This window comes from Sciurus carolinensis, chromosome 11, assembly GCF_902686445.1.
Source record: "Sciurus carolinensis chromosome 11, mSciCar1.2, whole genome shotgun sequence".
Lineage (NCBI taxonomy): Eukaryota > Metazoa > Chordata > Mammalia > Rodentia > Sciuridae > Sciurus > Sciurus carolinensis.
This window is the reverse complement of record NC_062223.1, coordinates 80625392-80650316: the sequence shown is the minus strand read 5'-3', so window position 1 is coordinate 80650316 and position 24925 is coordinate 80625392. Positions and strand designations below refer to the sequence as shown.

Below are 24925 nucleotides of genomic sequence, written 5' to 3'. Positions count from 1 at the left end.
GAAGTGGCTCCCCACTTACCTATGAGAAGGAAAGACCTTGCCCAGGAGGAGCTGCCTAGTACATGGCAGAGCCAGGATTTAATCAAGATCTGTCTGACTAGACAGGTCAATGTTTGTTCATTCTGCTCATTACACAACCAACAAATTACAGTGAGCATAATATTTTTAAAGTAAATTTCAATTAAATTTAACATATCTATATAAAAGCACATAAATAATAAAATTACTAAGAACATCTGTGTATCTATCTCCCTTCCAAATCTAGAAATAGAACATTGCCAGGACCCTAGATATTCCTCATGATTCCTTCTATTCTTTCCCCAAAGTTAACTATTTTCCTTGTTTTTATCATCATGCTTTTTTAAAAGTTTTGGTGGGATTTGCTATTACATATTCATACATGCACATATTATAACAATATAGTTTTGTTGATATCACTATCCAGCACTTTTGCCCATTTGTATACTACATATAAATGAGTCATACAGTGTGGATTCTATAGATCCAATTTATAAGAGATTCTATAAACCTTTTATGTCTGGCTTTTCTTTACATGACTTTATATTCATGAGTGTCATCTTCGTTGGTGTACATAGCAGTGCTTTATACATTTATACATTTTCACTGTATTTAAATATACCAGAATTCACTCTCAGCTCTCTTCTATTTGTGAGAATTATTACTATGCACATCTTTGATTTAATAAAAATCTACCCTAAATTAGTTCCCTATTTACCATCCAATGCAAGGACCTTATAGCACTTTAAATCCATTTACTACTTTCTTGCTTTTTGTTCCACTGAGGTTAAATAGTTTTATTTCTGTCTTGAGAATATTCTCCTTCTACACAAAGAACTACCATTAGTGTGGGTCTAACAGCATTGAATTCTCTCAGATTTTATGTGAAATACTATTTATTTCACCTTTACTATTGAAGGATATTTCTAAATTATAGAAGTCTACATTAGCAGAAATTTTCTTTCAGAATTTTAAAGACACTACTAATGTCTTTTAACTCCATCATTTCTGTTGAAAAGTCACTTGTCGGTCTTATATCTGGCTTTAAATACTTTATCCTCTTTTCCTTTGGTTTTCAGTAGCTTTAGTACATGCCTAGATTTTACATTTATCCTCCCTTGGATTTGTAGAAATTCTTGAATCTGTAGTTTAATATCTTTCATTAGTTTTGGGAAATTCTTAGATATGATCTCCTCAATATTACTCTGAGTATGTCTTTCTTTCTTGCTCTGGAATTCCAGTTACATAAATATTAGACTTTTTCACCCTATCACATATGTTTGCCAAGTGGAATAATGAAGTAGATGTCTGCAAATTAAACAAGTCTAGGGCTGGGGATATAGCTCAGTTGGTAGAGTGCTTGCCTTGCAAGCACAAGGCCCTGGGTTCAATCCCCAGCACCACTAAAAAAAAAAAAAAAAAAAAAGAAAAGAAAAGAAAAAACAAGTCTAATGAAGTTAACATGGCCAACCACTACCAACTACTAAAAAGTATGTCCTCTGCTTTCAAATCTTATGAGTTTTTTTAAGTTAGAAAACTCTAATCTACCACCTGCAGAAGAGAATTCTGAGATTTCCTAGTTATGGATAGGAGTTGTAACAGTATTTGACAGTGGATAATAAAACACAGATGATGACCTTGAAGGCATAATAATTCAAATACTGAGAGAGTCCTTAAAAAGTAAAGAAAGGACTTTTTCCAGGACTGGGGTTGTGGCTCAGTGGTAGAGAACTTGCCTGGCATGGGTGAGACACTGGGTTTGAGCCTCAGCACCATATAAAATATAAATAAATAAAATAAAGGCATTGTGTCCATCTACAACTTTAAAAAAAACTTTCTCTCTTGCTCTAAAATGTAGACCTCAAACCAATGGCTAGACAGAAGCAATGAGCAAGCAGCAGTATATTGGTAGAAATAGTGGCATTAATTTCAATATCTTCTCAAATCTTCCAAAATAACTATGAAATATGCCTATTTATCTTCTTCTTTCAAAAGGGGTAAAGATCTCTTTTTCTCAAATAAGTCCAATTTTAAAGGAAAGTCTTATACTACCAGTATTGGATATATTCACAGTATCAGAAAAGATTCATAGTAAAAAAGGATTTGAAGGCAAAGACCTTATGCTCTTCAGCTATGTGTTAAGATTCCACATCACTGATTCCCAAAAAATAAGAAGAAAATGGTTATGTCCCCCAAGGAAGTATTTCTGAATCTTTTTTTTTTTTTTTTTTTTTTTGGGTGCTGGGGATTGAACCCAGGGCCTTGTGCTTACAAGGCAAGCACTCTACCAACTGAGCTATCTCCCCAGCCCCAGTATTTCTGAATCTTAAGGAATTCTGACTTACTTTTCTAGGAGGAATCTCAAGGAATCTTGAATTCTTCCTCCCCTCCCTTCAACCACCACAAGCCAGTGTCATAAATGAGTGTCTCTTGTGTGGGGACATTAAGTGGGGGAAAGTAGCAAGGACCAATGTTCTACATAAAGGTGAAGAGAGATATGCTTAACCAGTTTATAATTTATTGATTGTGTATAAGAAACTATCCTAAAACTTAAGCATTACAACCATAGTAAATATTTGTTCTCCTCACAGTTTCTGTGGGTCAGATGCTTGTGTTTGGTTTAGTTTGGTGATGCTGGTTCAGGTTCTCTCAGGAGGGTGCAGTTGAGATGTCAGTGGGAACTATAGTAATCCAAAGGCCTGGCTGACCTAGAGGACCTGTCTCTAAGAGGTATATGCATGAATCTGGCAAGGTGGTGCTGACTACTGGCAGGATGCCTCACCCTATGGGCCTCTCCACTGGGCCAGTTAGGTATCTGTATGACATGGGACATGGCATCCCCCAGAGCAAGTGATCCAAGAGAGCAAGCAGAAGGGGTCTGATGACTTGTCATCAGAAGTCACACACCAACACATCTGCAGTCTTATTTTGGTTACAGGAACTAATCCTGTGTGATTAATATTAGAGAAGACTACACAAAAGTGTGAACACCAGGAGGCAGGGATCATTGAGGACATCATGAAGGCTGGCTACAACAACCAGTCACGAGGAGAAGTAAGCCAAATAATATAATTGTGTAGGGCTCCATCCAAATTGGCAAATATTGAAATATTACATAAACATACATTGTATCAATGCCTCTTTACTGTAATTTAAGATTCGTGTATCTATATCATACTCTTTTGTGACACCCTCTAGAAAAGAATGTTGAATTACTTGATCTAATATCGTGAAAACTGAAATTTTTACATTCTTATACCTATCAATGTACATGATTCTGAAAGTGAAACCTGAAGAGGAAGATAAATCAGTAGTTAGTCTTCCTACTGTTGTTCATAGGCACTGGTGGAATTCAGGAAGTTCTATTGAAGGGATAAATCTATTAAAGGAAACTTCCAGGTCCCTGAATTCTTAGGCATTACTGAATCAGCTGGCCATCTTTGTTCTCATATAGTTTTCATAACTATATGAGAACAAACAACTTTACAAAATAGTTCAAACAACTTTACAAAATAGCCACTCATTTTTTTTCCTTCTTGACAAACAAGGGCATAACATTATTTCCCTTTCATGTTTACAATTGTCTGTGGGTGCTGATGGCTGCCTAAATTCTAGGAAAACCACTCTTCGGATTCCTTTTCATAAGGACAAAGTGGCTCAAATTTGGAATTCACAGATTTTAATCAAGGCATATTCTTTTCCAAAGATATCCTTCAGATTCATGACACTACATAGCTAGAGATGCATATACTAGAAAAGTACAGTCCCTCAGGAGTAGCAGGGAACTTCCCTAAGTGAAAAGGTTGTTTTCTAAGTTAACAGAAAGTGTTAGCAGCGGTGGCATACCAAGAGTGGGACAGTAAGAGAGGTCTGCCAGGGTGCAGACAATAAGGAGGTGTGTGACTACAGACAATTCTTTAACAAAAATAAAATGGACCGAAGGTCAAACTGTTCTCACTAAAGCTATGTTAGTGATAAAGTGTTATTCCCTGAGAAAATATCTGAACAGTTGTGGAGTTTACTGTTTCTGAAGAATTTTCTTCTTTTTCATGTGTAATGTTTTTGGAAACTTTGGGGGGAAATTTGTCCATTCTTTTCATCTCACCCATCAATGCAAAAATACTACAAAACATAGGTATAGTAATAAAAAGACTTTCCCAGAAAAGATACTCATTACAAAACCCTGTATTCAGTAAAGGCACATTTTCAAAAAACAGTCTCAACCTTTGAAGTTCTGCACAATCTACAATAAAATATGAATATGAGAGGATAAACTCAGAGTTTGCTATTTTCTACATATTATTCTACTTTTCTGAATTATATTGTTTTATGGTTTGACATTTTAGAGGTTAATCACACACAAAAATATTTGTAAACAGCCAGAATCAGCCTTGAGCAATGTACAATAAAATTCCAAGATCACCACATAGAAGATCACTAACCAAGCAATAACAACAAAAAAGTAAGGAAATAGATATTTAAGTGGGAAAAAATTATTCAGTTTTTAAAATGACAGGAGAAATCACAAAAAGTGCTGATCTTACATTGCCAGAAGAAATAAAAAGGATCACATTTGAGTATCTCAACTAAAGCAAAGGATAAAATAATGCTGAGATTTGCTACCATTCAGCCATTCTCAAATTTACCACTGTAAGGGCACCCACAGATGGGTCAAAAATTTTTGCAATGCATATAACTGAAAGGTGTTCATATCTAAAATACATTCCTAAGAACTTGTATAGATTAGTAAGAAAAATAGTAAGAAAAAAAGATCCCTCTACAGAAAAATGGGCAAAAGCCTTAGTGAACTCACCAAAAAAGAAAACCCAATTAAACACACAAAAAAGGTGATCAGCAAGAACAATAATAAGGGAAGTACAAATTAAAACTGCAATAAAAAAATAACTACAGATTTGAGTATATCCCCACCAATATAGCTAAAATTAAAAGTCTAATTAAGGATGTGAAGCAGCAGAAATTCTCACACAATGGATAGATTCTTTGACTTTTTTAATTAAAACTGAAATTTGCATATCCTATATTATAGTAATTTTGCTCCCAGATAGTATTACCAACTTAATTGCATATGCATGTATAATGAGTTATACACAAAAATATTCATAGCAATGTTACTCTTAATAACCCTAAACTGGAAACAGCCTAAATATTCACCAACAGATGGATAATAAATTGGGTTATTGCTATGATTTGAGTGTGGATTGTCCCTCAGTAGTTCATGTGCCAAAGGTTCAGTCCCTAGTGTGACAGTGTTAAAAAGTGGGGGAACCTTTAAAAGGATAAGCCTAGTGGAAGGTGGTTAGGTCATCATGGGACATCACCCTCAGAAGGAATTAATGTCTGTCTTGCAGAGTAAGTTCAGTCTTGAAACAGTGAATTGTTATAAAAGAGTAAGCCTGGCCCCTGAGTCCCTCTTTGGCTCCCAATCTTATCTATTCTCTTTCTCTCATACACCACAGTGTCACCCACCAACCTGTGACACAGCCAAGAGGGCCCTCACCAGAGGTCAAACATATGAAGCCACCTAATCTTGGATTTTCAGTCTCCAAATTTGTGAGCTAAATAATCCTCTTGTCTTTATGCATTACCCAGCATCAGGTATTTTGTTATAGCAACCAAAAGTGAACTCATACAATTGTACTCAAAAAATGAGAGAATACATAGCATGAAAAATGAACAAACTACACTAGTCCTCCCTTATCCTTGGGGATATGTTTCAATACCCTAAATAGAAGTCTGAAACCAAACCCCATATGTATTATTTTTTTCAATCTGATAATGAGATGGCTACTAGGTGACTAATGAGCAGGAAGTATATATGGTATGGATACTCTACACAAAAGGATGATTCATGTCCCAGGTAGGATGGAGCAGGACTATACAAGATTTCATTATGATCCTCGGAAATGTGTGCAATTTAAAACTTACAAATTGTCTATTTCTGAAATTTTCCACCTAATATTCTTGGATTGTGGTTGAACACAAGTAAGTAAAATGGTAGAAGGTGAAACTGCAGATAAGAAGGTGGACTATTGTATAGCTACAGGCAATGATGTAGTTGAGTCTGGTGAAAATAATATTGAGCAACAAAATCATGTACAAAATAACAACAGTGTAACATATCTATTTATAAAAGTTCAAAATCAGGTGTAATATCTAGGTTATATACTTGGGTAGTTAAACTACAAGAAAAGCAAGGAAATGATAATCCAAAAGGTCAGAAGAGTCGGAAGTTGTGAATATAAAGAGGAAGGGGCCAGAAGAGTACCACTGGCAATGGTCTTTACCTTGACTGGGACAGTGGTTACATAGGAACTCACTTTGTAAATACCCATTAACTACACACTTATGTTTTATCCACTTTTCTGTTATGTGTGTGATAATAAAAACATTTAACGCCCCCCCTTAAGCTCAGCAGTGAAAACCCCAGCATAATTATTTTACAAATCACCAAAAAAAAAAAAAATAAGGCATAAAAATTGGTATGCTTCACACATTAACCTATTTGAAGAGGATATTACAATTTACTTTCAACCCCAATTTAGGAAATGCAAATATTTACCCAGGAGCCAGTCAATTAACAGGTATCCAAACTTAATTGCACAAAATTAGAATTTGTAACAATCCATCTGCTGGCAATTTAAGACCAGTCAAGCTATATTTAAGTTTTAAAGAATGATTTTTTAAATTTTGGGCACTCCTGGGACCAAGTATGTTTTCTTTAATCTTCACTATGGTCCCAGAGCATTACAGAAATCTATTTTCTAAAATTTCTAGGCTTTTCCAAGTACATGAGTACTATGGTTAGCAAAAGCAAGGTGGACAAGGTGAAGATTTCAAAATGAAGGTGAAGAGAGTGACTAGACACATAAATTGACATTAAAGGTATTTTTTAAACAAATTTGTGGTCTTAATCTGCTTTTATTTTCTAGACTTTATCCTGCATATACAAGCCGGGTACACACAACATGCTCAACACAGAGTACAACAAGAAGAAACTGAAAACAACTGAAATATCCACAGTAGGAAAAATGTTAAATGAAGTATAATTTTCCATATAATAAAGTTACATGCTTCTATTATAAGTAATATAGATGTTTTACATTTAGGTAAAATACAGTAAACAAAAAGATGTAGAACAAGTGGATCATATTTAATGGCATATATGCATATGCATACATATATGCATATACACATGTATATTTTATGTGTCTAGAAAATTTATGTAAAAATAGGTAGTAACTACCACCAAGAATGGTACATGGAAATAGGATGGTGAGGAAAATATTTTTTTATGTCATTTGTTGCTGCCTACAATTTTTTGTTTCTGCAGTATTTTTATCAAAATAGGAATAAAATTTGTTTGATTTTTTTCAGAGAAAACATTAAAAACATGTTGTATATAAAAGTTCCATGAAGTATCTGTATTCTGAAATAACCAGACCTTTTCTTGGAGGTTGACTAGGAGAATTAGGCTGCAGCCTAATTCTATTCACTGGGGCAACATGGTAGGGGTTCAGGGCAGCGGTTTTCAAATTCTTTCTTGCCCATCTATGGAAGAATTATATTTTGCATCTTGTCTACTAGACATTTCATCAAACAGCAATTACTACTACTACTTGAATAATAGTAATTATTACTGGATTGTTCTTATTTGGTTTTGGCAGTGCTTGGGGTTGAACACATGGCTTCATACATGCTGGGCAAGCACTCTACCACTGAGCCACATTCCTAACCCTACATGGAGTTTTAAAATTCCTTCCTATTCTGTTTATCAAAACCCAATAGATTAGCTTCTGTCCTGTGGAAAGTGTAAAGCATGCCAACAAAGTCTTCTAATGTAGACTTTTTTTTTACCCATGCTACTGAATGCTGAATGTGACAGTTCCATTATGATGCAGAATAAATGTGTCCTTAAAAAAATACCCACTATCAGGATGCTAAGGCAGGAGGGTTGCAAGTTTGAGGCCAGTCACAGTAACTTAATGAGACCCTAACTCAAAATAAAAAACAAAAAGGGCTGGGGATGTGTTTCAGTGGTAAAGCACCCCTAGGTTCAATCCCCAGGACCAAAAAAAAAAAAATCTACTAAATCGATTTGGTGAATCATTATTATGATTTTACTATTTCGATATGTAAGCCTACTCATCAAGACCACAGTTTAAAAATATTGGCTTAAGGGGGCTTGGGTTTATGTCCAGTTTAACTGTACATCTAAAGAAGGTTAAGGTTACTAAAATGCAGTAGGCTGGAAGGGCGTGGTTGGGTGTTGTGGGGTCTGCAGAGCCAGCAGAGGGAGGGACTCCTTCTGTACTCAGAGGTCCTACTCAACTCGCTCCCCTCTGACATTACCCTCATTCAAAACCTAAAAGGCAGCTTAGACTATAGTTGTTACGGCTTCTCTGAACATAAATTAGGAATTTAAAATGATGATGAAGGTGATGAAGATAATGTTGTATAAGAAAAGAAGTTCAAAGTAAGGGCCTCCTGAGATCAAGAAAAGGACAAAACCCAATCACAAAGCAAGCAATGTTTCTCAAAGTAAATCAGAATCAATGGGCAGGAGACCCAGAAACCTGAAAATCTGCATTTTAATAGTCCTGCAGGTGATTCATATTCATACTCATTCATTCATATTCTCTCTCTCTCTCTCTCTCTCTCTCTCTCTCTCTCTCTCTCTCTTTCTCTCTCTCTCTCTCTCCCTCTCTCTCCTCTTTTCTTTTGCAGGAGATTCTTATGCACTCTGAAGGCCTGCACCTAAAAGAAATGTACAGAAAAGAGATGAAATTAATCTTGAATGTTCTATTTTGGGATTCAGAGTTGACTAATGAAATTTCGTTAGAAAGTCTGACTGAATTCTCATTGAAGGTGTGGAACTCTGGGAGCTGTCATAAGCCTGCTGGAGGGTATATAAATTGGAGCCATCAGTGGAGAGCAAAGTGGCAGTACCCAGTAAAGCTGAAGATGCATATTCTCTAGGCTTATGAGCCAGGGAAATGCTTTCAAATGTGTCCAATATGTTTACTGCAGTGTTCTGTGATCAAAGGGAGATCCATTTCCATGGAATATGAGCTTTCCTTAATTGGAAGGATTCTCTCTAAGAAAAAGTATAAAACTTTATAAATATTGAAGTACAAATTTATTTAGAACAGGAGAAGAAACTACAGTAAATTTCTGGATTAAGATAAAACCTACCATGCAGAACTTGATTAAAACATTCCCAGAGCTGATGAATAATGCTGATACTATTTGTTGCATATGCCCCAAAATATTCCCCAAAGTATCAAAGGGTAACAATAAGGACATTTCACTCCCGTTCCTCATCCAGGGCCCTTCACAGAACTCCATGAATCAGAGAGAGGCTGGTAGGCATGCTATAGATGGTAAATCTTCACGTTGCAGGGGGAGCAATTCAAGGATTGTTTAATTACTGAACAAAATGGACCAGTGTATTGACTCTGGAACCAGACTGCTAGTGTAACTTGGTGCAAGCAATGAAAACTCTCTGAGCTTTAGTTTCTCCTAACCCTGGGAGTGGTGTTACTATCCCTACCCGAAAGGGCTATTGTGATGATTAAATGTTTTAATACATAAAGTGTTCCTGCCACATAATAGGCATTCTATAACACACTAGTCATCATTATTGCTAACAGGGTAAGATATTCATTTTAGAAACATCACTCTGGCTACTGTTTAGAATGTGATGAATCTAAAATGGAAAGTGTGAATCTAACATTGAAAACAAAACTAAACAAGAAGATACAACTTGATATAGAACAAGATACAGGTGGTGATTTGAACTCAGCACCAGAACCATGAATGCTGTAGTAAACTTTATATATATATTTAAATTAACCATTGCTAATTTTCAGATTCACCCACTGATTTCCCTTTTCTTTACCATATTACTAGGTTGTAGTCCCTATTTACAAAATAACCCTTAGGCTTAAAGAAGTAGGGTAAAAGAAGTCAAGATCCCCACTCTCTGGAACTCAATCCCCATTCCTTAACGCATATCATCCTGTGGTATGGGGGAGAGAAGGGAGAATGAAGGCAAGACAGAAAAATAGCCCGAGAAGAAAGTGAACCAATTCATTGCTATGTCTGATCACTTGGAAAGAGTAGGTGTAGTTAAAAACCAGGTTTGCACTGGGATACACCTCAACATAGGGAACAAACCTTGTTTTCCAGATTTCGAAACCAACTCACCAAAGACATACTTATTTTTTTCAAAGGCCACCATTCTGAAGACAATAAGTTTACATTTTTCTTTTCTCGAGGTTCAAGAAGTGTTCAAGATATTTTCTAGTCTGTCTTGAGAACAGTTGTACAATCCTTTATTTATTTTTATTTATTTTGTGGTACTAGAGATCAAACCCTGGGTATTCTGTCACTGAGCTATATCCCACACTTCCTATTTTTATTTTGAGACAGGGTTTCACTAAGTTGCCAAGGCTGGACTTGAAGTTAAGATCCTCATGCCTCAGCCTCCTGGGTTGCTGGGATTATAGACATGTACCACCATGACCTGCTGTACAATCCTTTTAAGTCATTTGTCCTCCCTACAACTTTTTAAAAAATTTTTTTTACTTGTAGACGAATACAATACCTTTATTTTATTTATTTATTTTTATGTGGTGCCGAGGATCAAACCCAGTGCCTCGTATGTGCTAGGTAAGCACTCTACCATGGAGTTATAACCCCAGCCCCTGACAACTTTTCCTGTTCATCTTCAGACAGGAAATTTTCTTACATCCCATCTGGTAAAATTCTGATCCTTTAAAAAAAATTCAGCTCAATTATCTCCTTCTATAGACTACCACTCCACTCATCACATCCATCTACGTGTACTGGTTTATTTTGCAGTGATCTCTTTTCTTGCCAATCTCCCTCTCTAGACCATAAGCTTTTTCATGGAAGGGATCACTGTTTAATTTACACCTTGAAACGCTATGTAGCATGATAGTTTAGTGCATAGTCAGGACTTCTGGACTTAAATCTTGTATCATCGAACAGGTCATTTATTCTTTCTATGTCTAAATTCTCTTATCTGTAAAATGGATATAACAGTGGCAACTTTAAGTAACTAGCTCTCACTTCTATCTTTATTGTTTAACAAGATAAAAATGCTTTCATGAACTTCACTGAGTTATGGGGAAAATTATTTTTTTGGTATAAATTTAGAATATAGCTGACTATATGAAAGGGTCATTATTTTCAGATGAAACAAATGCAGATAACTGTGTTGGGAAAAAGGGAGACTCCAAGATGCTGGCAGGCAACGCTTGTGAATCCTCCATTCTCTCTCCATCATCTTCACCCCTCATGCCTCCTCTGACTCCTGTATTTAAGGTCTCTTTAGTTCCTCTTAACTATATCCTGTCATAGGACTACCTTCTCCCGAAAGCCATCTCTGGTATCACAGCTTAGATTTTGAAGGCACCTGATCACCCTTTTCTGTAATTGTCTGTTTAGATGTCTGATAGCACCCAACTGTGATTTGTTCAGGGACAGCCTCGGATTTTCCTGTGCTCAGAACCCAGGAACGACTGACACCCTCAGGTTCCTACTCTCAACAATTAAGTCTTCTTCCGGCTGCATTCCCTCTGCATCAGTCACCCCCTGCCTCTCAGGTGTTCTCGGTTCTCCCTGAAAGCTTTAGGAATGACACTCTCAAGGTTTCACCCCCGCTGCACTCCCTGCTTTTCCCCGGGAAAACGCCTACAACCGGGTTCTGCCTTAGCCGAGTCCCCTCTCGACTCCTGACCCCGCCCCCCACCTCCGCCCCGCCTCCTTAGCTCGAGGACACAGGGACGCACGCTCCTCTCTGTCTCCTCGTAGCGTGATGACACGCGACGTTGGCGTGGTGACGTAGGGCCAGTGGGAGCGCGTGTGGCCCCGCGGCTGAGGGGTGTGCTTTTACTGCTAGTTTGCGGCAGCGGGTCGCGCGGTCTGCTCGGGAGCGTGGTTTGGTTTTGGCATTTGCCGAGTGTGCATGTCTTTTTTTCCGTGTTGGGAAGTAGAAAGCGGAGTCGTTCTGGGTAGAGCTGGAGGCTTGCAGCGCCTGAGGACAGGGCTGCGGCCGTGAACAGGGGAGCAGCTGAAAAGGAGGGCCCTTGCAGGCAGTGTCCGAACCCGCTGGGGCCCGGGCAGGTCCCGTGGTGACCCGGGGCGCCCGCGCCATGCTTTTGACCCGGTGTCTGCTTCGAGCCCTGCGCTCCTGCTCCACTGCTCCCTGCCCCAGGCACAGACCTTCCTCCAGACTGAGCGTGCGGGACGCTCTTGGGTCCCATAACGCGAGTGGGGAGCGCGTTAAGGTCCAGGTGGGTGTGTGGAAAGGGATTTTTTCTTTCTTTCTTTTAGAGACTTAGGTGGCACATCCACATCTCGCTTTACTTTGTGTTGTTGGGTCAGACAGAACGACCAGCAGAGAAAAGTTAGAAAGTATAGGTATAGTGGGAGTTCAGACCTCTCTTAGTCCTCCGGATACCTACCGTTAACTTTTTGCAAAACTGCCCTGGTGATTGTGAAGTTAGTTTTCAAGATACCAGGGCATGACCTGCAAAACTTGTTAATCATTCAGAAAAGTGTAAGTGAACAGGGTCCTTTTCTTTATCTTATAATATCCTTTTCTTTATCTTATAATATTTGTCTTGCTCTAGCCCTTTGAGGGCAAAAACTGCCTTACCCGATTTGATATTCACATGACTGACAGTAAAGTAAATACCCGTTCCACTAAACCAGGACTTTGATTCAGCTTTTAGCCACCTTAGTGCTTAAAATTGCGCCTCCGTGTAACTTATGTTTAATAAATTAGGAGAAAGAATGGAATGTAGCAGTTTGAAAGAGTTCTGGGGTGGAGCTGTGTAAGTTTAAATCTCTCCTAAGTAACTTGTTAATTATGGGCGTGTCACTTAAGCACTCTAAACATAAATTTCTTTTTATGAAAACATATAATAGTCTCTACTTCATGGAATCCTGAAAATTGAGATAACGGGTATAAGAAATTAGAAGAGAAGCCCTTAGTCAATAAATGTTAGCCACTGTTATTTCCTATCTTCCTTAAAGGAGCAGGTTAAGCAAGGTAGTTGACGGTTTCTCATTGGATTACTGAAACACACTGATAACTGTTATTTTGGTGTCTTCATATATCCTTGCTGTTTATAGTGTTACGATCTGCTTCTGTATACATTTATGTGGGTTTCATATCCTTTCCATGATCCAATTCAAAAACTTTACTTGCATTTATCTGTTAATTTGGGATACATAAATGATACCTTTTGTGTGCTAGTCAAAAGAAAAATCAAAGATGGAAAGAACAGAATTTAATGCTTTCCATCTAATAAGGAAGATAACAACCACTTGTGGCTCTAAGCACTTGAAATGTGATGAGCCAGAACTGAGATGTGTTGTAAGTATAAAATGCATGATAATTTTAGGAAAAAAAATTTTAGTTATTGTTGAACCTTTATTTATTTTTGTGTGCAGTGCTGAGAATTGAACCCAGTGCCTCACACATGCTAGACAAGTGCTCTACACTAAACTACAACCCCAGCCCCAATATACATAATAATTGTGAAGAGCAAAAAAGAATGCAGTCTCTCCATCTCTTTCTCTTGTATGTCTATATACATGTGGGGTTCATGTTTTTTGTTTATTTGTTTGCAGTACTGGGAATTGAACCCAGGGCCTCACACATGCTAGGCAGGCACTCTACCACTGATACACCAGCCCTTTTTTAAAAAGTTTTGAGACAGGATGTCTTTAAGTTGCCCAGGTTGACCTTGAACTTGTGATCCTCCTGCATCAGCCTCTTGAGTAGTTGGGATTACAGACATGTGCCACTGTGTTCGACTTCAATATATTTTAATATCAATTTCATGTTGATAGTATTTTTAGGCATAACTGGTTAATAAGATATATTATTAATTTCATCTGTTTCTTTTTAATGTGGCCCTAAAAACTTGAAAATCACTAATGTAGCTCACATTATATTTTCGTTGGACAGTCCTAGTCCTCAGTGGTGTGATTATTATTAAAGATCTACATATGAAGCTCTGAGAAACATGGAATTTCTCCTATGAGGAGGTCAAGGAAGACTTCTTATATGGGGTGACATTTCAGCTGAGTCCTGAAGGATGTATTCCCCAGATAATCTAGGATGGAGTGGAAATTGCACAAGGATGTGTCCCCCAAGCAGAGGAACTGGGGATGGGGTGGAAATGCATTCCAGAAAAGCTTATTGATAAGAACATAAACTTGAAGTAATAACTGTATTTGAATCGCAGCAGTACTAGTTGGTACCTATGACCTGAACTCATTTCTTAATGTCTCTAAATGTTTCTTCATTTAAAAAAAGTTAATTCTAACCACATCATTTACTTCTTGTGAGAATTAAGTAACATAATATTTATAAAGCATAATATTTATAAAGAACTTGGCACATTACAAAGTGCTTAATGAATGTTAACAAGTACTAACAAGTAAAAATGAGAGAGTGGTGCTTCAGAAATTACTGTTGATTGAGCATGACCAAAAAGCAGGTGCCTCTGGGGAAGTGTGATGAGGTGAAGTACCTTGTGCTTGAGTCTGAAACAAGTTACACTTCATTCTATGGAGTCCTCACAAAGATCAAGGACTTTCTAATCAAATAGACTTGGGTTCAAGTCTAACCCTTACCAGCTGTCTTTAACAAGTTGCTTAACTTCTCTGAGCCTCAGTTTCTTTGCTTGTAAAATAGGTATGATAATCCTTAGAGTTAATTATGTGAAGGAAATGAGATGCTATATGAAGGTAGTAAAGCATTTTCGGAATCTCAGCTGTGTACCTGACAATATACTCTAAAATAAGTAAGCATGTTTTTTTCCCTTAAAGCTTTATGGAAATGCAAGTAAGAGATAGGTGCTTTAACAGCTTCTGTAGATTATAGCCAGATACAGAAAATGATCAATAGTTTTTCTGTGTAGGATAATCTCTTGCTTTTCTCAAGCATGAATGTTGACCTGTATTCATTTACTTTATAGTTATGGGACACTCCACAATTGTTTGGTGTCTACTAGGAGACTAGTTATTCCCTCCTAACTCCTAACACCAAATTTAATTTGGGTGTATTTGAGAGAGCTGTTTTAGTGTTACTGGCCTACTTGAAAGCATCTCTCTTGTACAAATTAAGACTATCTTTGAAAGTTTGTGTATTACTTAATATGTGTTCATTATGAGATATTTTGGGGTATCTTTTTTTGCGTGATACTTTGTGAAAGAATCAAAATCCTGTAAAGATATTTCTAGTCTATATTACATAATCTAGAATTAGATATAAGGAAAAAGGTGCCAAGATATAAACCCTGTTATTTGTCATTGTCATTAGAAAAGCCAATATTAAAGAGATTGGTTATGTAAATTGCACTCATCAACTTGATGAATATTTGGCAAATGTTGAAAATGATGAGCTTCATTAACAAAATAGAACAAAAGGTGGAATGCCAAAGGGTGTATCTCCTTGTGATAAAAACCATTTAAGATTATGTGTGCATATTGGTAAACAGAAAGCAGTTCGTTTTATGCAGCTGATAATGTTAAGGCAAGATTGTACATTTTTTTCTTTCATTTAGCTTTTTTTGTATGTATAATGAAAATATAAAGTGTTTGTGTATTTAAGCTCACATTTAGAAATCTTTCTCTGGTTTAGGGATGGGTTCGATCTATCCGATCCCAGAAGGAAGTCTTGTTCCTGCATGTAAATGATGGGTCATCTTTGGAAAGCCTTCAGATTGTTGCAGATTCAAGCTTTGACAGTGGGTAAGTTGTTGTCGTTTTGAGTTCTTTGACTTTCTTTCTTCTTCTGCAGTGTTCCCCACCTCCCTAATTCAATGATTACTTATCTTCAGTCTTCCTTCTCTTCTGGCAGCTCCCCTAAGCTGTTCTGCTCCTTTTTACATTCAGGCTCTTATTCATGTTGCCATTCCTGCCTGATACAACCTCTTCCTCACCTGTCTTTCCAGTTCCAGTTTAGGCATCATCTGACGTTCCCATCCCTTGACTGTGGTAGATGACCCTCCTCTGTGGTCGCATACATCCTGTACCCAGCTCTGTTATGAAATATATTATATTGAATGATAATCAACTATATTATTACTGGACTGCTTCTTTGAATAAGGACTCCTTGAAATTAGGAATGGTTTTTCATTCATTTTTGCATTCTGGCACAGTGCTGACAAAGTAACCAATTATTGCTTATTGGATGATAAATGGAAGAAATTTTTATGTTTTGTTATCAGATGTTAAAAGTAACGCCCTTTTTTTTCCCCCTAGTACTACTAGGTAGTAGAAGAAGAAAGTGGCCTACTATCACTGAGCTACATCCCCATCATATATATATATATATATATATATATATATATATTTTTTTTTTTTTTTTTTTTTTTTTTTTTTTTTTTTTTTTTGGTACTAGGCTTAAACTCCAGGGAGCTTTACCACTGAGCTACATCCCCTGTCCTTTTTATTTTTTATTGTGAGACAGAGTCTTACTTAGTTGTCGAGGGTCTCACCGAGTTGCTAAGACTCGCCTTGAACTTGTGATCCTCCTGCCTTAGCCTCCTGAGTCACTGGGATTATAGGCATGCACCACTCTGCCTGGCTTATCCCAGACCTGTTTATTTATTTATTTTTATTTTGAGATAAGATCTAGCTAAGTTGCCTGGGCTGGCCTTGAATTTGCAATCTTCCTGCATCAGCTTCCCCAATAACTTGGATTACAGGCATTTGTCATAGCAGCCAACAAAACTAACACCATTTTTATGTTAGGGTGTAAGTTATGAAGAATAGAATATTATACTAATTTGTTAAAATAAGACTTCTTTGCTATTCCAAGTATGGTTAGGATTAATGCTTTTTCACATATTAAATAGGTTCATGGGTCTGAGACTCTTTGGTCAACTGAGCAGAAAAACAAAATTGTTCCGATGTGAAAAGTTTGTAGTTTTTCTGATAATGTCTATCAGTGTAGCAATTACATGAGTATGTCAAATGGTATCTAAATTTTAGAGATTCCAGAGGATGATTACCCACCTCTTTGAGGTATTCTTAAGGGTACCCAGGAGAAAATTCATCATGTCAGTTAGTGCATATTTTAAGTCAGAGCATCTTGAAACACTGAAGTTTTGATGAAAGATTTATCAGGTTTTCTCTTCTTGATATAGTAGTGGACAATCTTACTCATATGAATTATATAAGAATAAATTTTAAAAGGAAACAATGATTTTGTTGAGAAAGAAATTAGGAAAACCATTTTATTTACAATAACCTCATAAAATAAAATACTTGGGAATTGATCTAACCAAGGAGATGGAAGATCTCTACAATGAAAACTATAGAACACTGAAGAAAGAAATTGAAGAAGATCTTAGAAGGTAGAAAGACCTCTGGTGTTCTTGGATAGGCAGAATTAATATTGTCCAAATGGCCAAAAGCAATATACAGATTCAGTGAAATTTGCCATCAAAATACCAATAACATTCTTCACATAACTAGAAAAGACAGTCCTAAATTCATCTGGAAGAATAATAGAACTATTGTATCCAAAGCAATCCTGAGCAAGAAGAGCTATATAGGAAGCATCACAATATTGGATCTCAAATCATATTACAGAGCTACAGTAACAAAAACTGCATGGTATTGGCATCAAAATATACATGAACCCGAATGTGGTGGCACACACCTGTAATCCCAGCAATTCAGGAGGCCGAGACAGGAGGATCACAAGTTCAAGGCCAGCCTCAGCAACTTAGTGAGGAACTTAGCAACTTAGGGAGACCCTATCTCAAAATAAATTTTAAAAAGAATTGTAGCTCAGCGACATGACATCCCAGAGTTAAATTCCTAGTACAAAAAAAAAAAAAAAAAAAAAGATAGGAAGACCAGTGGAATAAAAGCACAGAGGCAAATTCACATACTTAACAGCCATCTGATACTTGACAAAGGTGCCAAAAAATATATGTTGCAGAAAAGATAGCCTTTTTAACAAATGGTGCTTGGAAAGCTGGGTATCTATATGTAGAAGTATATAAATAGATCTCTCTCTCTCACCCTACACAAAAGTCAAATCAAAGTGAATCAAAGACCTAGGAATTAACCCAGAAACTCTGCAGCTACTAGGAAAAAACATAGGGTCAACACTATCATATTGGTACAGGTATTGACTTCCTTAACAAGACCCCTGAAGCTCACGAAATAAAACCAAGAACCAATACGTGGGGTACCATCAAATTAAAAGGCTTCTGCACAGCAAAGGAAACAATTAAGAACCTGAAGAGAGAGCCTACAGAATGGGAGAAAAATATCTGCCTGCAGCTCCTTTGATAGGAGATTAATAACCAAAATATATAAAGAACCCCAAAACAAATAATCCAATAAATAAATGGGCAAAGAATTAAACAGATGTTTCTCAAGAGTAAAAACAAAGATGACTGACAAATATATGAAAAAATGTTCATCTCTAGCAGTCAGAGAAATGCAAATCCAAACTACACAAACATTCCATCTCCAGTCAGAATTACAATTATTGAGACTATAAAGAATAATAAATGCTGGTGAGGATGTGGGAGGAAAGGTATACTCATATTGTTGGTAGGACTGTAAATTAGCACAACCACTCTGGAAAGCAGTATGGAGATTCCTTGAAAAACTAGAAATGGAACCACCATGTGCTCAGCTATTCCACTCCTTGTTATTTATCCCAAACTAAAATCATCATACTTTAGTGATGTAGCTTCTTAAATGTTTATAGCAACATAATTTGCAATAGCCAAATTATGGAATCAGCAGATGCCTGTCAGTAGATAAATTTAAAAAATGTAATACATACATACATACACAATGAGTTTTCTCAGCTATAAAGAAGAATAAAATTATGGCCTTTTTTGGTAAATGGATGGAATTGAAGAACATCATGCTAAGTGAAAATGCCAGACTCAAAAAATCAAGGACCAAATGTTTTCTCTCATATGTGAAAGCTAGAGCAAAATAAGAAAAAGAAGGAGGCTGGGATTGTAGCTCTGTGGTAGAGTGCTTGCCTTGCATGTGCGAGGCACTAGGTTCAATCCTATTTTAGTCAGCTTTTTAGCTGCTATGACTAAATGATCTGCCCAGTAAAATTATAGAGGAGGAATAGTTTTTTGAGGGCTCATGGTTTCAGAGGTCTTAATCCATAGAAGGCCAGCTCCATTCCTTGGGGCTCTAGGTGAGGCAGAACATCTTGGTGGATAATCCTGGCAGAGGGAAGCAGCTTACATCATCAGGAAGCAGAGAAACTCCACTCTACAGATACAAAATATATACCCAAGAGTCGTGCCTAAATTCCATTCTCCTCTAGCCACATCCTACCACTTCAGTTAATCCCATCAGGGATGAATTCACTGAGTTAAAACTCTTACAACCCAATCATTTCTCCCCTGAACCTTCCTGCATTTTCTCACATGTGAGCTTTTGGGGGACACCTCACATCCAAACCATAACAAATCCTCAGCACCACATAAAAATAAATAAATAAAATAAAGATTTTGTGTCTATCTATAACTAAAAATATTTTTTAAAAAAAGAAGGAGAAGGGGGCAGGGATGGGCTCTCATAAAGATATAGGGAAGATAAGTGGAGTAGAAGATGAAGATTGAGAAGGAAGGAGAAGGGATAGGAAAGAGGTAATGCAGAATGATTTTAACAAAATCACATGTGCATATATAAATATACCACAGGGAATTTCATCTCCATGTGTGTGTGGAAAGCACTGATCAAGGATGGATAATGGAGGAGCAAAGGGAAGATTTTAAAAAATAAATTTTAAAAAGCAATAGTATATAGCATATATTAAGTGTAGCAAGCAAACAAAACTGGGGAATCTCCTGATACATTTTTTGATACAGTTTATTGTATTACTTTATTGTATTATAATATTTTAATAGTCTATTAAAGAAGGCACTTACCATATTTATTGTAATTATGAAATGTTAGAACTAGAATAAATACATAACCACTTAGATCATCCCCCCCTTCTTAATAGATAATTCTTAAAGCAAATGAGTATACATCACTTTCTCTAAGAGTCATACAATCAGTTTGTGGATAAACTTGCACTAGAATACACACTTATTACCCAGAAGGTAGTCTGTATGTGCTCACACTATCAGCTGGGTAAATTTAAATGAATAAATAAGTAAACTTAAAAATATGTTGTAGAAATAGTACATGTACTTAATCTAATCATTTCAGAAATAGTTTCATGTACATTTTACCTGGCTTTCCCAAGGATAACGTGTTATTATAGCACATTATCAAAATCAGGGAATTATCAACAGAACTACAGACCTGATTCTGATTTCATTGGACCTTACATATAATCTATAATATGTTAAAAAGTATTTTGGCCAATTTATTTTTAGATAAGGATAATTATATAGCTCCTTAATTCCAAATACGTCTATGCAAATCCTTAACTCTATTTGTTCCCATAAAATGTATGGAAATCATTTTCATAATTTGGGTATGCAACAGAGCTTCCATAGATTCTGAAGATTCTTTAACTCAATTGGGGGTAAATACTTCTATTACTAAGTATTTTAATGTTCTAATAGCAAGATTTGTATTAAGACAAAAGTTATATTTAATAGCAAGATTTTTATTAAAAGAAAATTTATACATAATAATATCCTATTTATTTTGGTTAATCTAGAGTATTGACTTTTGGGAGTTCTGTGGAAGTCCTAGGGCAGCTGATAAAAAGTCCTTCCAAAAGACAAAATGTGGAACTGAAGGCAGAAAAAATTGAAGTTATTGGAAATTGTGATGCCAAGGTATGCTTATTGATACTTTCGTTCAGACTATTTAGGCTTAATTAAAGTATTAACAGTCTGTTTTAAGTGTGAATATTGGGAAAATGGTACTTAGAACATTTTTCAGTTGTGCTTCCCTGATAATTGAAACAGGGCATAATCTGTAGAGATAGTAGCAAAATTGTTACAGAGATGACTTAGTCTTATCAGTGGGGGCTAAGTATTAATCTGTGCATCTCTAGTGCCTATCACAATTGGATCTCACAGCTTTTATAAGCACGCCCAGTCATCCACAATGCAGATCCATGCTAAGGTTAAGAAGTCCAGTTCTTCGGTGGCATTAATTGTTCAAATGTGACACAGGTAGAAAACATTCCCATTTATCACAGAAAGTTCTATTGAATGGTGCTGATCTGGACTGTTGTAATGCTTGGGCTGTGTAGAGACAAGAAGTTCTATGTTAAGGCACGTTTATATCTGTTTTTCCAAGACTCTTGTTAAAGCTTTATATTTATAAGCCTGATAAAGAGGTTAGAGGGAATACATTTACAATGATGGAGAAAATAAGGCTCACCCTGGTGAAATTTGTGGCACATATGAAATTTATATTCTAGCCATTTGACTCCTCTCTGTCTTTGCCATAATTATCTTCAAATATTAATGTGCAAAAAAATGAGATTTTAAGGAAATTGTATCATTTAAATTCATTTTTGGTACCTTAGAAAAATAGGAAAAATTAAATGTAAGGAAATAAGAAAGAAAATGGTCTAATTTTCTTTTAAAATGTCATTCTGAATAATTTTTCAAGAAATTTTGACATAAAATTGAGAATCAAATTTTGAGATTTCTGGAAAATAGATTGTGAAATAATTTGGAAATCAAGAGGAATAAAGAAGCTAAATATTTTTGTTTTTGCTTTCTTGGAAGGGTCTATGCTTATTAAAAATTTGCCATGTGTTTTATTATTCTTAAGTTGTTCTCTCTTGTATTCTGTTGATGTTGTGTTGGTACCTTCTCCTTCCCTTGTTTTTCTTTATTCTTTTTTTAAATCACCAAGTGTTTTATTAAACAATTATTAGGAGCAGAAATCTATGCCATTTAATTACTTTACATTACTAATGCTGATTTTTAATTGCTTTTCTTTGAATATGAGAATTTGTACTTGAAAAAATATAGGCTTTATTGAACAAGATGTATCTGAATTGTATAAAGTGTTTTTTATGCATGGTATACAAATGAGTTTGTTTTAAACATAAATAAAATTAACAGTAGCTTATGTTTCTAGTCAGATGTACTTGTGGAAAGGAATTATAATTTATTCAAAAAATTATTTAGGAATTCCCCATTAATATCTAATTTTTTTCCTCCTTTTTTTTTTTTTTTTTTTTTGTGGTGCTGGGGATTGAACCCAGGACTTTGTGCTTGCAAGGCAAGCACTCTACCAACTGAGCCATTTCCCCAGCCCAATATCTAATTTAAATAATGAGATAAGACATTTTGTTTATATATAAATTTAATTTCAAGCCTTATTAAGTACTTTCTGTCCCAAAAAACACTTTTAAATAAACTTTGATAGGAAGACAAACTCTATAATATTGTCAGATTTTCTGTATCAGATTCTTTGCATATGAATAGCAAACTTTTATTTTAGCAAAATGAAGGTTAGCGATTTAGGGGACTGGGGATATGGCTCAGTGGTAGAGCACTTGCCTAGCATGTGTAAGGCACTGGGTTCGATCCTCAGCACCACATATAAATAAATGAATAAAATAAAAGTCTATCAACATCTAAAAAGTATTTTTAAAAAATAAATAAAGGTATTGTGCCCACTTACAACAACAACAACAAAAATATTAATGATTTAATGGCTTCTCTCAGTCTATAAAGTTTACAAAGTAAAACTTCTAGTCAAGGTATGATTTTGTAAACTCCTTACTTAGAAATTACTAATTTTGTGTCACTAAGCTAACTAACCTTTTTCAATAAACAAAGATTAATAACATATCTAAGCACTTGGGAATACCTAGTTATCAATACAATTCAGATTGAGATAGGGTAGTTTCCTTTTTGGGTAATCATATTTCTAATTTTTTTTTGATTTGTCATTTGCATATCACACAATCACAGGTTGGACAGCACCAAAACAAAGCTTACCAGAATGATGAACACTCACCTATTAGATACAAATATTGCCATGTTAGGGTTTCATTGGCATAACTGTATTTTTTTATGTTAACTAACTCAGTCTCTTTAAGGAACTATCTATTCAAAATAATCCAAGGTATGAAACAACTTCCAAGGAAACAAACATTGGTTTCTTATAATTACATGATGAAAAAAAAATTGAGAAATGAATATTTCCCTTTTAAAATAACATGGACTACAATTAGTATTTTATGCTTTCTTCTAGGACTTCAAATGAAGACTCTTCATAAAATAAAAATTATACTTTTATAAGCACTAAAATCTGTCAAGTAGAATGGTAACAACAGCTTTTTTCTTAGTCCCTGAATATAAATAATTAATAATTTTCTTCCTACTCTGCAAACCAAGTTAATGCAATTGCTTTTAGATTTGGCACTTTATTTTATTTTATGTTTTAGGAATCACTCAAACATATACAACACTTATACTTTTTGGGAATTATAGGAATATGAAAAAAGTTTAAATTATTGCACTTTTTACCTTTAGAGAGTTCTAAAGACATAAAAAGATGGGTTTTTTTTTAATCAGTGTAAGAATAATAATGTATAGAAAAAGAGACTTTTAGTATGCAAGCAAATAATTGTGCTTCAGACTGGAATCACTTTCGAATTTATGTTATTTTTCCTCTAATTATAACCAGGAAAGAAAGCAGTTTTGTGAACTAAAATACCATCCCAGTACCTTCAGATAATTCCTTTCTGAAGCCTAAGCAGTTCCCCCATAGTCCCAGCTCTTTGGGGGAGTTGAGATCTGTCACTACTCTTCTTCTGGTAGCTGTAGTGAAATCTCAGGGAAAGGGAACTCGTGAGTGGAGAGGCACACATCTCCTCTGAAGGCAGTTGTCTTTGGGCAGTTTTCTTCTCAGGGCCAAATTAGTTGGTGTCTGTTTGTTGATAAGGATGAGACTCGTCATAAAAATTAAAAATTAAAAATACAAAATAATTTGTTGAAATCTCATTTTCCTACCACACACAAGAGGAGCAGTTGTTAAAGTAAACAAAGCAATCTGTAAATAGTCTGTGCAGTCTGTCTGTCTCTCCTCACATTCTAATGACAAACCTCAGAAAATTGCCAGCTGCATTTTCCGGGAAGGTTAATGATCATAGCAGACAAGGTTACTGGTGCACTGTGCTGTGGTAGAGCTCCCTCCTTCTTCCCTTCTTCAGTTCAGTGTCATTTAAAGTATTCAGACATTAGGGATTCTGAACCCCCAACAATCCGAGATCTGTTCTTGTGGCTACATTTTCATCTTGGCAAGTATGGTACTTGTTTCTATACGACATAAAAATAAGTATGTGTACCAGACCTGAAAAGATTGGACAAGACCAAAGCAGTGTGCCAGTGTAACTCTTTTAACTTTTCCATTATCTTTCTTTTGAACCTTTGTTTTCTTTGTGTGATTTTAAAATTGAACCCCAGCTGCATGTGCATAATGATAGAAAACATAATCTTTAATATTTACAATATTCTGAACTCCCGTGTGCCAAACCATGGATTGTTTTGCATAATTATATGCTTAACCTCTCTATTTGTAAGAAGTCACAGACAGCTAGTGGGTAGAACCTTGGTAAATAATAGATGAGCCTCAGTTATATTAATTAATTTAGCTAATAAGTACTAAAGCTGACTTCAAACCCACATCTCTCTGAATCTATCTTGCCATTCAACTAGCTGGTAAAAATTATGTGGAGCCAGGCACAGTGTGGCATGCCTGTAATCCCAGTGACTCGAGAGGCTGAGGCAGGAGGCTCACGAGTTCAAAGCCAGCCTCAGCAAAAGTGAGGCACTAAGCAATTCAGTGAGACCCTGTCTCTAAATAAAATACAAAATAGGGCTGGGAAGGTGTCTCAGTGGAGTGCCCC

General features: G+C 36.0%; 1 protein-coding gene and 1 pseudogene across 2 annotated transcripts in view; one reads left to right on the top strand and one right to left on the bottom strand.

The window, feature by feature from the left end:
- The first annotated feature begins 11920 nt into the window (after positions 1-11920).
- Nars2 (asparaginyl-tRNA synthetase 2, mitochondrial) overlaps positions 11921-24925 on the top strand; it is a 145649-nt gene continuing 132644 nt past the window's right edge. For both annotated transcript variants that reach the window (XM_047519267.1, XM_047519266.1), the window contains exons 1-3: positions 11921-12359; positions 15725-15834; positions 20759-20879. In XM_047519267.1, coding sequence (XP_047375223.1) covers positions 12219-12359; positions 15725-15834; positions 20759-20879 — 372 coding nt within the window. In that variant the 5' untranslated portion in view covers positions 11921-12218. The remainder of the gene's footprint in view (positions 12360-15724; positions 15835-20758; positions 20880-24925) is intronic.
- On the bottom strand, positions 23851-24021 carry LOC124960480 (apelin receptor early endogenous ligand-like; annotated as a pseudogene).